This window comes from Mustela nigripes, chromosome 17, assembly GCF_022355385.1.
Source record: "Mustela nigripes isolate SB6536 chromosome 17, MUSNIG.SB6536, whole genome shotgun sequence".
NCBI lineage: Eukaryota > Metazoa > Chordata > Mammalia > Carnivora > Mustelidae > Mustela > Mustela nigripes.
The window spans coordinates 3,861,686-3,874,512 of NC_081573.1; the positions used below are offsets into that span (position 1 = coordinate 3,861,686).

The window sequence follows — 12,827 nt, forward strand, 5'->3', positions numbered from 1 at the left end:
GATAAATTGACAAGTGTTATCAGTGATGAAATATGCCAACTGGCCAGTGTCAGTTCACAGATTCACCCCTGGAGTAGGGAATGGAGTTGATGATGGGAGGATGGTCATCCTCCAAAACGAAATCAAGATGCTGCTTTTATTTTTATTATTTTTAAAAGATTTTTAAATTTATTTTAAAGAGAGTGCTCAATGCCATGACCTTGACATCAGGACTGGAGCCAAATCTAAGAATCAGATGCCTAACAGACTGAAGTGACCCAGGTACCCCAAGATACTGCTTTTTAAAAAAATTAATTTATTTTTATTTAAATTCAGTTAACATATAATGTATTATTGGTTTCAGAGGTAGAAGTCAGTGATTCATCAGTCTTCTATAACACCCAGTGCTCATCACATCACGTGCCCTCCTTAATGTCTATCACCCAGTTACCCCGTCCCTCCAGCAACCCTCAGTTTGTTTCTTATGATTGGGAGTCTTTTATGGTTTGTCTCCCTCTCTGATTTCACTGTGTTTTATTTTATCCTCTATTCCCCTATGATTTGTTTCTTAAATGTCCCATATCAGTGAGATCACATGATAATTATCTTTCTCTGATTGACTTATTTCACTCAGCATAATACTCTCTAGTTCCATCACGTCATTACAAATGGCAAGATTTCTTTTTTTTTTGATGGCTGAGTAGTATTCCATTATATATAGATAACACCTCTTCTTTACCCATTCACCTGTCAGTGGACATCTGCGGTCTTCCCATAGTTTGGCTATTGTGGACATTGCTCCTATAAACATTGGGAAGCACGTGCCCCTTCAGATCACTACATTTGTATTTTTAGGGTAAATACTCGGTAGTGCAATTGCTGGGTCATAGGGTAACTCTATCTTCAACTTTTTGAGGAACCTCCATGATGTTTTCCAAAGTGGCTACACCAGCTTGCATTCCCACCAACAGTGTAGGAGGGTTCCTCTTTCTGCGCATCCTCACTAACACCTGTCATTTCCTGACTTGTTAATTTTAGCCATTCTGACTGGTGTGAGTTGGTATCTCACTGTGGTTTTGATTTGTATTTCCCTGGTGCTGAGTGATGTTGAGCACTTTTTCATGTGTCTGTTGGCCATTTGGATGTCTTCTTTGCAGAAATGTTTGATCATATCTTCTGCCCATTTCTCCATTGGACTATTTATTCTTTGGGTGTTGAGTTTGACAAGTTCTTTATAGATTTTGGTTACTAGCCCTTTATCTGATATGTCATTTGCAAATATCTTCTCCCATTCTGTTGATTATTTTTTGGTTTTGTTGCTGTTTTCTTTGCTGTGCAAAAACTTTATATCTTGATGAAGTCCCAATAGTTCATTTTTGCCTTTGTTTCCCTTGCCTTTGGAGACCTGTCTAGCAAGAAGTTGCTGTGGCTGAGGTCACAGAGATTGCTGCCTGTGTTCTCCTCTAGGATTTTGATGGATTCCTGTCTCCTATATAGGTCTTTCATCCATTTTGAGTCTATTTTTGTTCATGGTGTAAGGAAATGGTCCAGTTTTATTCTTCTGCATGTGGTTTTTCAATTTTCCCAATACTGTTTGTTGAAGAGTCTGTCTTTTTTCCATTAGATATTCTTTCCTGCTTTGTAAAGATTAGTGGGTCATAGAGTTTAGGGTCTATTTCTGGGCTCTCTATTCTGTTCCATTGATCTATGTGTCTGTTTTTGTGCCAGTACCATGCTGTCTTGATGATTCAGATGTGTAATAGAGCTTGAAGTCTGGAATTGTGATGCTACCAAGTTTGTTTTTCTTTTTCAACATTCCTTTGACTATTTGGGGTCTTATCTGGTTCCATATAATTTTTAGGATTATTTGTTCCAGGTCTGTGAAAAAAGTTGATGGTATTTTGATAGGGATTTCATTGAATATATGGATTGTTCTAGGTAGCAGAGACATTTTCACAATATTTGTTCTTCCAACCTATGAACATGATATGTTTTTCCATTTCTTTGAGTATTCCTCGATTTCTTACATGAGGGTTCTATATATATTTTTTTAAAGATTTTATTTATTTATTTGACAGAGAGAGATTACAAGTAGGCAGAGAGGCAGGCAGAGAGAGAGAGGAGGAAGCAGACTCCCTGCTGAGCAGAGAGCCCGATGCGGGACTCGATCCCAGGACCCTGAGATCATGACCTGAGCCGAAGGCAGCGGCTTAACCCACTGAGCCACCCAGGCGCCCCAGGATTCTATATTTTTCTGAGGACAGATCCTTTACCTCTTTGGTTATGTTTATTCCTAGGTATCTTGTGGTTTGGTGCCTTTCCTCACCCCCATGGCCTCCCCTACATTTCTGGGATCCCTAGTGCTCCCTCATGGCTCTGTCTTCCTGTGCCGTTGTTCTGTTGTTGGTTGGTTGGTTGGTTGGTTGGTCGGTCTTTTGACTGTTCAGATCCTGGTTTCTATCTAAAAGTAGCATCTTACTCTCTGGAAAACTCAAAAGACTCCACCCCAAAATTGCTAGAACTCATAGAGGAAGTCAACAAAGTGGCAGGATATAAAATCAATGCACAGAAATGAGTTGTGTTTCTATACGCTAACAATGAGAGAGAAGAAAGAGAAATTAAGGAGTCAATTCCATTTACAACCACACCCAGGTAAAGTGTAGCTTCGGTGCCTCTCTTCCCTGTCTGGTTTCTACCCTGTCCTCGATTTCACGATTTCACGCTGAAAATTTTCTTAGGTCGGCAGCCGTGGGAATGCAGGAGGAACAATAAAATGGCCACCGGGCCACCATCTTCCTGGCCGCCCTCTTCCTCTACCCATGACTCTCCTGCAAGAAGGACATGCTGAGGACATGTCACCATAAGTAAACCTCACATAGGTATTACATAAGTGATACCTATGTGAGAAACAGGAACATCAGGACTTTCCTACCCTCCAAGCACCAAATACCTTACCTTATATGACTGTGAACCTATGCCCTGTCTGTCTTAACCCAATAAAAGCTCACTCAACCCCTTCCCAGTGCAACTTCCCCAACTCTCCTCTCCTGAGTCTTCCTGAGTCGAGGAACCTCGCCCAAGGGCGTCTTTAATAAATGTTGCCTTTCTCCTATCTTGCCTGGTGTCCTGTGTATCTCTCCTGTAAAACCTTACACTTGTCAGCCCTTCAGTAGTTTTCAGATTTGCCATGATTTTCCCTTTCTGTTTGTGGTTGTTTTCAGCAGGAAGGTGGGTCTGATGCCCACTGGAGATGGTCCTCACCTCTCTTCTGTTTTATCTCGTGCAGTGTGTGATCACACTCAGGCCCACAGTTAAATATGATCCGTGTGGTGACATTCCAAGTTCATGGGTGCCGTTGGACTTTTTCTAAGCTACAGACCTACAGATCAAGCACCCTCTGTCTAATTTTTCCACTTGTGAGTCTCTAACCCAATATGTCTGAGATTGAGCTCCCGAATTTCTTCTTTAAAAATCTCTTAAAGATTTTCCCTTTTCCTGTAATGGCAGCTTGCAGCTTGCAGCTTGCAACCACTCGGGAGAAACACATTGGTATTGTTGAGTTTTCTCTTTCTCTCTTAATATGGATCTGATACACCAAAAAATGCTGCTAGCCATCAACTTCCCACCAACCCACCATGTCCACCCAGACCTGGGCACTCCCATCTCACAAGCAGGGCAACACAACAGCCCCAGAGAAGTCTGGGCTCAGTCCAGCAAGCAAGGGGTCAGGGGAAAAGCAATGGGTTCTGTTTGGAGAATCCTGACATTTTCAGGGTATTTATTAATACACCCAGAGTACAATTCAAGTTCCTATGGCAGCCTTCAGAGCTCTTCAGAAGCTGACCTAGCGTAACTAACTCTCAGACCTCCTCTCCTTCACTGTTTCCTATGGCTCACTCTGCTATGCTGTCATCCAGCCGTCTGCCAACACACCTACCCTCACTTAGGACTTCCGAGTGTAAAGTTTTTCTGGCGAGATAAACACAACACCAGGCAAAGTGGGTGCAAGGCAAGATTTATTAAAAACACTCTCCGGCGAAGTTTCAGGGCTCAGGAGAAGGGGAGCCAGGAAAGTTGCACCGGGAGGAGGTGGGCACCCTCAGGCGAGGTTCCTCGACTCTGGAAAGCAGAGTGGCAGAAGTCGTGCCCAAGGCAGGGAGGAGGGGGCTTTTAAGGGATCTCGAGGGGAGCTCAGGGTTCTTTTGATAAGTTTCCCTTATTTGGATATCTCGCCTGCTTGTCGGGGTCCCACTGGTCCACTGGAGCCAATCAGATTCCTGCTTGGGCCTTTGTTCTCCTGTCCAAGCTCAGGTCTTGTGGCAGGAACTTTCGCCATCTTAAGTAGCCCTTTCTGCCAGCCCAACACCGAGAGCACTAGTCTTTCACAATGGGTTCCTTTTGCATGGGTGCCCACTGGATCTCTCACTTTATCCACATCTTCACTTAGATGTCACCTTTTCCATGAGGCTTGCCCCAGGCACAGTTTTCTTTTTTTTTTAAATTTCAGAAGTCTTTAAAGATTCCTCTTACGTTTTTCTGTTTTTTTAGGGGGGTTCCCCTAAAATATATCACTCTCTCAGGAATAGTGCATTTAAAATGTTTTATTAACTGTTTGTCTTCTAACTAGAGCTTCTGACTCATCTTTTCTATCCTCAGAGCTGACCCTTTGCTTTATCTCTAGCCCAAAACAGGGCCTGGCACATGGGAGGTTCCAGGAAATATCATTTGGATGAACAAATAAATGCTCAGTGAGTACCAGGCACTGTCCTAAGCATGCATGAACTCATTTAATGTCACACAGCATTTGTAGTAATGTCCCCATTTTGTAGATGGGCAAACGGAGGCACAGAGAGGTTAGCAGAATTTAGTAAAGTCGAACAGGGTGGGTGGTAAGTGGGTAGACGTCTGGGTTCCAACTCCATGCCCTCAACTTCCACATTCCAAATGCCCAGCTCTCAGGTCAGTTCTGCATCAACACCAAGGCCATAGTCTGAGGCTGCCTGGGATGAGGACTATGGTGGGACCGGGGACCAAAATCCAAGAGGGCAGGAGGCCTCAGGGTCACTGGTGGGAGCCATATCTCTTGTAACTATCATGGACCAATGGATTTGTCCGTGAGAACTTCTCTCCTGACAGAGGGGCAGGAACGGCCACCTGGCCCCTCAGCCCGGGAGCCTCTCCTTAGAGGCCCATCATGTGATGATGCATTTGCTCCAGATCTCTTCCAGTGCCCAGAGGTTCTGATCCCCGGGAACTGGCCAGGTGGTGTTCTCTTCCCTGTGCAAACATAGGGCAAGAGACGGGGCGCCTGGGTGGTTCAGTCGGTGAAGTGTCTGACTTCAGCTCAGGTCGTGGTCTCAGGATCTGGTATGGAGTCCTGTGTGTGTTATGCCCCAGTTTTCATGTTTGAGAGACCACCAAGGAGCCAAGCATCAATGCAATCACACGAGGATTTATTTGACAAGCTTGAGCTTGGGCTCAAGTATACCCAACACAGCGAAGTAGGGACTTGGACCCTGAGGCTACTTAATTAAGGCAGGGGTTTTTATGGGTCATTACAAGAGGCTGGTGGGGTGGGGGGATTGGGGGGAGAGGTTTCACACTTTTCTGCAGTAAGCTGATTAGCTGTTGCTGGGGTGTTGCAGGGTGGGGGACTTTCTTGGAACTAAAGCAGGGTGAGGGTTTCTGGAACTAAAGTGAAGTAGGGGAAAGCTCAGCCCTTGGTCACAGGGGCCTGAGATGGCTGCCGAAGCTAAGATGGCTGTACTTAGGCTAAGGCTAAACCTGAGGTGGGATGGCCTTAATTTTTCTCGGCCTCCACATGTGCAGCCCTGTGTTGGACTCCCCATTGACCAGGAGTGGTCTGCTTCTCCCTCTCCCTCCGCCCCTCCCCCTGTTGCACTAGGGAATTGCCGCCCTTCTGGGGCCTTATCCTCCTAGCCAAGCCTCTCACCATCTGCAAATGGCAGGGAGGAGGCAAGACCGGTGATTTCTGAGCCCCCTCCCCATCCCCGCCATGGTCCATGCTGCCCAAGTTCCCTTTCTGCAGTGACCACAGCTCTGACACGCAGCTTCCTGTTGGGGTTTCCTTGGCCTCACCCCCTGATTTGGGCCATTTCCTTCCCCAACAGAGGGACCTGAATGCCGGCTGATGCAGACATGGTGTCCCTACTGCTGCTGCCCCTGCTGTGGGGGGGTAAGTAGGCCAAGGGGGAGGTCTGGAGGGCACAGTGGGGGTGTCCCAGAGCCACAGCTGAGCCTCCGTGTCCCCACAGGGTCCCTGCAAGAGGACTGGGGGTACCAGCTTCGAGTGCAGGACACAGTGACGGTGCAGGAAGGTCTGTGTGTGCACGTGCCCTGCTCCTTCTCCTATCCCTGGAGCTCGTGGTCTACCCATGAGAGGCCCTACGTGTACTGGTTCCGGAGTGGGGACAGCTCCCATAACTCTCAGCTTGTGGCTACAAATGATCCAACAAAAACCGTGAAGACAGAGTTCAGGGACCGGTTCAACCTCGTCAGGAAGCCCCAGGAAAACGACTGTTCCCTGAGGATCAGAGAGGCCAGGAGGAGCGACCAGGGACTCTACAAGTTCCAAATAGGGAAAGACTATGTGAGATACACTTACAGAGACAAGCAGCTGAACCTGCAGGTGGCAGGTATGGCAGGGGCCCCAGGAGAGCTCTGGGATGTGGAGACCCCCCCACCCCTTAGAACAGGAGCAGGACACTGGAATATTCCCTGCTCCAGGTCTTGGGGCTGGGATGGTGGGAAGAGACATGGGGGCCTGGGGTCAGCTTGTGTCCTGAGGCCCTGGTCCCTGTCAGGGTCACACTCAGGGGACCCAGCGTCCTGGGGCCCAGGCACCTGCATCTGTCCTCCTCAGCCCTGACACAGGAACCCGACATCCACTTTCTGGAGCCCCTGAAGTCTGGCTATCCCACGAACCTGACCTGTGGTCTGCGGGGATCCTGCGAAGAAGGAAGACCTCTCAGCTTCTTCTGGATGGGGGGTGCTCTTGACTCGCTGGACCCCCAGACCCTCCACTCCTCGGTGCTGACCCTCACCCCAAGGGTGCAGGACCATGGCAGCAACCTCACCTGTCAGGTGCACCTGCCAGGAGTTCAGGGCACCGTGGAAAGAACCATCAGGCTCAATGTCTCCTGTGAGTGCTGGAGGGATGGCTGGGCCCCCCACATAGTGGGGACTCTGTGTGTGTGTGTGTGTGTGTGTGTGTGTGTGTGTGTGTGTGTATGCAGATGCACCTTGAGAGTGTAGGTGCGGAGTGGACAAGGGCAGCATTCCCCACTTTCCCTGTGGTCCTCTACCCCTCCTTGGGTGCTGGGTCATCTTCAATCCTAATCATCAGGTCTGAGGCGGGCCTTATCTTTCCATCCCAGATGCTCCCCAAAACCTCACCATCAGCCACCTCTCCAGCGATGGCACAGGTAGGAAAGAACCTATCTTCTTGGAGACTGAGACCCAGGCCCTGGGGTGGGTGTAGGGGGTCAGCTCCCAGCAAAGGGGAGGGGATCATAGCTTGAATGGGATCAGATAGGGGAAAAGCAAAAATAAAAATCAGCAGCCCCCTACCTCCCACGGGTGCACGCACCCGCATTCCCACGCACCCATGCTCACGCGTGCACACACGCACACACACGCACACTAACTACTCAAAGCCTGTTTCACCTCAGGAGTGGCACACCTCTGGCTTCCCGCCTACCCCGCCACCCCAGCTTCCTCCATCCTATTTCCTGGCACGTTCACTGAGTGAAGCCACCAAGCACCCCAGGCATGTCCCAGTGGGACACTGAGCCTCCGCTGAAGATACGGGGCACAGACACCTGAGGTCAAACTCTTTGGGGCGTAAAGCCAGCCTTTCAGCCCTGATGGAACCAAGTCATTGGGTCAAGGAAGGAGAGGGAAATGCCAACCAGCTCCTGCGAAGGAGGGAGGAAGGAGACTGCCAGCCTCCCACAACTGGAGCGGGTGCTCTCCCTCTCTCTCTGCATCTCTCTCCCAAAGCCCTGAAGATTCTGGAAAAGGGCTTGACCATTCTCACCCAGGAAGGCCAGATTCCACGGCTGCTCTGTGTTGCTGAAGGCAACCCCCCAGCCCAGCTGAGCTGGGTCCTGGGGGGACAGACTCTGAGCTCCTCCCATCCCGCACACCCTGGGATCCTGGAGCTCCCTCAGATACAAATGGAGCATGAAGGAGACCTCACCTGCCAAGCCCAGAACGCACTGGGCTCCCAGCACATCTCCCTGCATCTCTCTGTGGTCTGTGAGTGTGGGGACCCCTGGGGGCAGGCTGCCCGGGGCCTGGGGAGGAGAGACACGGCTGACCCCTCCCCTTTCTCCCGCAGATCCCCCTCGGCTGCTCAGCCTCTCCTGCTCCTGGGAGGGCGAGGGGCCGCACTGTAACTGCTCCTCCCGAGCCCAGCCGGCCCCCACACTGCGCTGGCGGCTGGGGGAGGAGCTGCTGGAGGGGAACCACAGCAACGCCTCCTGCACCGCCACCTCCAGCCTTGCAGGGCCCTGGGCCAACAGCTCCCTGAGCCTCAGTGGGCCGCTGGGCTCTGGCCTCAGACTCAGCTGTGAGGCCCGGAATGACCACGGGAAACAGAGCGCTGCTGTCCTGCTGCTCCCAGGTCTGGGAGCTGTCAGGGGCAGAGGTGTAGGAAGGGGGGAGTCTGGATCCTAGAAAAGAAGGTCTGGGGGTGGGGCTGGGGTCTGCACAGGGGGTGACTGGTGGGATAGGGTGCTGCTCCGTCTTCAGCAAGTTCTGCGAGGAGGTAGGAGAGCAAGAGACAGAGGCCCAGAAATGAGTCTCCCCATGCCTCTTCCCTGCAGGGAAACCAGTGCTCCTGGCAGGAGCAGTGCCCGCAGCTCTTGGAGGTGCTGGTGCCATGGCTCTGCTCTCCCTAAGTTTGTGCCTCCTCTTCTTTTGCATGTAAGTCATTGTCGGGAGAGGTACAGGGAGTGCGGAGAGAGGTCACTCAATCCCAGAAACGCAGAGCGGAGTAGAGTAGATCCAGGGGGCATCTTCTGGGTGGTGGGGGGATAAGGGCTGCATGGAGATACCACTCCCACATGTTTACAGGGTTCAATTCAGTGGCTTTTAGCATATTCAGAGCTGTGCATCCATGACCACAATTCTAGGACTTTTTCATCAATCTCCAAATGAAAAAGAAACAAACAAAAGAAACGCTTTTCTCCTTGATTTTCATCCTGGCCCCATCCTCCCCCAGCGCAAGGCAACCGCCAGTCTATTTTCTGTCTCTCTGCCTTTGCCTCTTATTGAGGACATTCTGTGTTAAGTGGAGTCATGCAACATGGGGTCCTTCGTGACTGACCCCTTTCACTTAGCATGTCTTCAAGGGTCCTGCATGTTGTGGAATGTGTCAGTCAGTCCTTTAAAAAAAAAAAAAGATTTTTATTTATTTATTTGAGAAAGAGTGAGCACCAGTACGGGGAAGAGGCAGAGGCAGAGGCAGAGGGAGAAACAGATTCCTCACTGAGCAGGGAGCCTGAGTGGGGCTTGATTCCAGGACCCTGGGATCATGACCTGAGCTGAAAGCAGACGCTTAAACAGCTGAGCCACCCAGGTGCCCAATACCTCATCCTTTTTTTTATCTCCATATGCCGTTCCATTGCATGGATGGAGCCCATTTTGTCACTCGTGTATTGATAGACATTTGGGTTGTTTCTACATTTGAGCTGTCACAAAGAACGCTGCTATGACCACTTGGACCCCAGGGTTTATGTGTTAGGAGCATTTTTTTTTTTTTTAAGATTTTATTTATTTGACAGAGAGAGAGAAATCACAAATAGGCAGAGAGGCAGGCAGAGAGAGAGGGGGCAGGAAGCAGGCTCCCTGCAGAGCAGAGAGCCCGACGCAGGGCTCAATCCAAGGACCCTGGGATCATGACCTGAGCCGAAGGCAGAGGCTTTAACCCACTGAGCCACCCAGGCGCCCCCATGTTAAAGGCATCTTTAGTGATGAAGTTGGTCCAGCCAAACCTCTGCTCACCCAGAGGGACGTAGTGCTTATGTGCAGGTCAGGAAGGTCTGAGGTTGGTTCTGGGGTCTGGATGCCCTCTCACCAGGGAGCGGGCAGCCGGCCCATGTGAGTCTGAGCCGTGGCTGCAGCATGCTGCTTTCTCCCCTTAGAGTGAAGGCCCGCAGGAAGCAAGCATCTGGGAGCCGAGAGGGCCTGGATGACGAAGATCCTGTCATGGGTACAGTGGCCTGGGTGAGTGATGCTGGTGTCCTCTCATGCAGTTGGGGGGTTTGTTGGGCTTGTCCCTTCCGAGTCCAGATGGGGATCCCAGCGTTTCCCCACCCCCTGCTCTGCCCTGGTCTCCTGGAAGAACGCCTGGGAGTTGACCTCCCTTCTGTTCTTCACCTTCATCTCCCAGAGCCAGTGGCCCTCTGGTCACCTCTTGTTCCATCCCCGCTGATCGGCCTTTTCTAGACACAGCCTGATGGAACCTCTCCCAAACTCTATTGCTTTCCAGCCATTTGGGAGTTTCAATGATGTTGTTTAGAGAATTGAGTCATGTTCCTTGGTCTGATATTTAAAATCCCTCTAGCAGTCTCCTGATGGCCACTCCAGCCTTGGTCCTGCTGTGGTCCAGCTACACTGGCTTTCTCACGGTCTCCATACACACCTGCTCCCCTACGACTTGGAGCCTTTGCGTGTACAGTTCCTCCAAACTCCTGTCCCCGTTTCCACTAGACCACCTCTTGCGATCGCCATTCCAGCTCCAGTACCAACACCGTCTGCTCAGGGAAGCTTTTGCCATCCCCCTCCCTGCCAGTGTCTGTGTCTCTTTCTCAAAGAGAGAGCTCCGTGTCTATCCCTGTCTTGAGGGGCACCATACACAACATCACTGCCTTTGCTTGTCTCTGCCCTGTTGTATTTGTGACGTCTTTGCGGGCAGGGGACTGCAGTTGTCTCTCACTCCATGTGCAACATGTCCCCTCTCACCTCTTACAAAATTGCACCCATGTCACTCTAAATGGAGTTATCCAAAATGCTTGATTCGTGACCAACCCCTTATTGCAGGAACAAGCATTGTTCATTTGTGCTTACTCCTTTTGTTCATGATATGATAAGCAGCTGTGACCCTAGTATCCAACCGAAGACCTCAAACACTGACCCTAACTTCCATACACTCAGGTTGCTCTGTGACCCCATCCCCAGGAACCACTGCTGAGTCTTTTCTTGCTAGCGTTATCCCATGGACATATGCCTAAAAGAGTCGCTGTTTAGTTTCATTGCTTCTGCACCAACAAAGGTTGTCACGTTCTGTGCATTCTTCTAGGACTTGCTTTTGTAGACCCAGCGCCGTGAGTTACGTCATGGAGAATCATCTGTGTTGCGGGACATTGCCGCTGTCTGTTTCATTTTATGATTATGTCTTTTGCTTAAGATCCTGCTGCTGGACATTTGAATTGTTCCAGATTTCTGGTTCATATCTCATTGCATTCACATGGAAGAGTTTTTCTTCATTGTTACATAAGAATTTAGTTACTAGGTGGGAGGGTATGTGAATGTTCTGGTTGACCAGGTTTTCCAGAGCAAACGCATCCATTTATACATCCATCTATGCCTATCAGATGCTGTTAGTCTATAATCTCTGTAGCACTTGGTTTTCTTATTTTTTTTTTCCATCTCACTATCTTACTCTGGTATTGATTTGCATTTCTTTGGTTGTCAATGAGGATGAAAATGTCTCTGCCTTCACTGGTATATGAACACCTCCTCTCTAAAATGCCTGGTCCCATCAGCAGCCCATTTTCCTATTGGGTGTTCGACTTTGTTATTGAATTTATTGGAGAGTTTTATACATTTTCATACTACTTTTCCTCTATTATATGCATTGTAAATATCTTCTCCAGTGAGTAACTTGTCTTCACTTTTTAAAGGTGACCTTGATGAAGGTTAGTTCTTAATTGTAATATAACCATATTCAACAATCTCTTCCTTTCTGTTGAGTGACTTTGAGTCTCATTTAAGAAAATCTTTCTTACCCTAGGATTAGAAGGATATTCAAGTATAGTTTCTTAAAAAAAAAAAAAAAAGATTTTATTGGGGCACCTGGGTGGCTCTGTTGTTAAATGTCTGCTTGGTCTCAGGTCATGATCCTGGAGTCCTGGGATGGAGCCCCATGTTGGGCTCTGTGTTCAGTGGGAAGTCTGCTTCTCCCTCTTCCACTATCCTTGCTTGTGCTCGCTCTCCCTGAAAAATAAATAAATAAAATCATTTTTCTTTAAGATTTTATTCATTTATTTGACAGAGAGAGAGACAGCGAGGGAGGGAACACAGACAAGGGGAGTGGGAGAGGGAAAAGCTGGCTTCCTGCCAAGCAGCGAGCCTGATACAGGGCTCTATCCCAGGACCCTGAGATCATGACCTGAGCTGAAGGCAGACACTTAAATGACTGAGCCATCCAGGTGTCCCCTTTATTTCATTTTTTTTTTTAAAGTAGACTCATGCCTAATATGGAGCTCTAACTCACAACCCCGAGACCAAGAGTCACATGCTCTACTGACTGAGCCACCCAGTCGCCCCATTGCCAATCTATTTAAACATTAGAACTAGTTTATCACATTCCAAAAAGTCCTCCTATTGGTGTTTTTATTGGAATTACATCTGTAGATCAACTTGGGAAGAATTTACTTATTTATAAATTCCGGTCTTCTTGCCCATAAAAACAGATATTAGTTTCAGTTTTTTCCAAAAAAGATGTAGAATTCCTTCAGACAGGTCTTGCAAACTTTTATTTTACTTTCTTAATAACCAGCTTTGTTAGTACTACAAATGCTATCTTTTAAAAAGTGCAT

General features: G+C 48.9%; 1 protein-coding gene across 2 annotated transcripts in view; it reads left to right on the forward strand.

Moving 5' to 3' along the window:
- LOC132005480 (sialic acid-binding Ig-like lectin 5) overlaps nt 1–12,827 on the forward strand; it is a 50,417-nt gene that overhangs the window by 31,043 nt on the left and 6,547 nt on the right. For both annotated transcript variants that reach the window (XM_059382658.1, XM_059382660.1), the window contains 9 exons: nt 4,661–4,727; nt 6,111–6,175; nt 6,255–6,635; nt 6,863–7,141; nt 7,377–7,424; nt 8,002–8,259; nt 8,342–8,626; nt 8,829–8,928; nt 10,149–10,230. In XM_059382658.1, coding sequence (XP_059238641.1) covers nt 6,121–6,175; nt 6,255–6,635; nt 6,863–7,141; nt 7,377–7,424; nt 8,002–8,259; nt 8,342–8,626; nt 8,829–8,928; nt 10,149–10,230 — 1,488 coding nt within the window. In that variant the 5' untranslated portion in view covers nt 4,661–4,727; nt 6,111–6,120. The remainder of the gene's footprint in view (nt 1–4,660; nt 4,728–6,110; nt 6,176–6,254; nt 6,636–6,862; nt 7,142–7,376; nt 7,425–8,001; nt 8,260–8,341; nt 8,627–8,828; nt 8,929–10,148; nt 10,231–12,827) is intronic.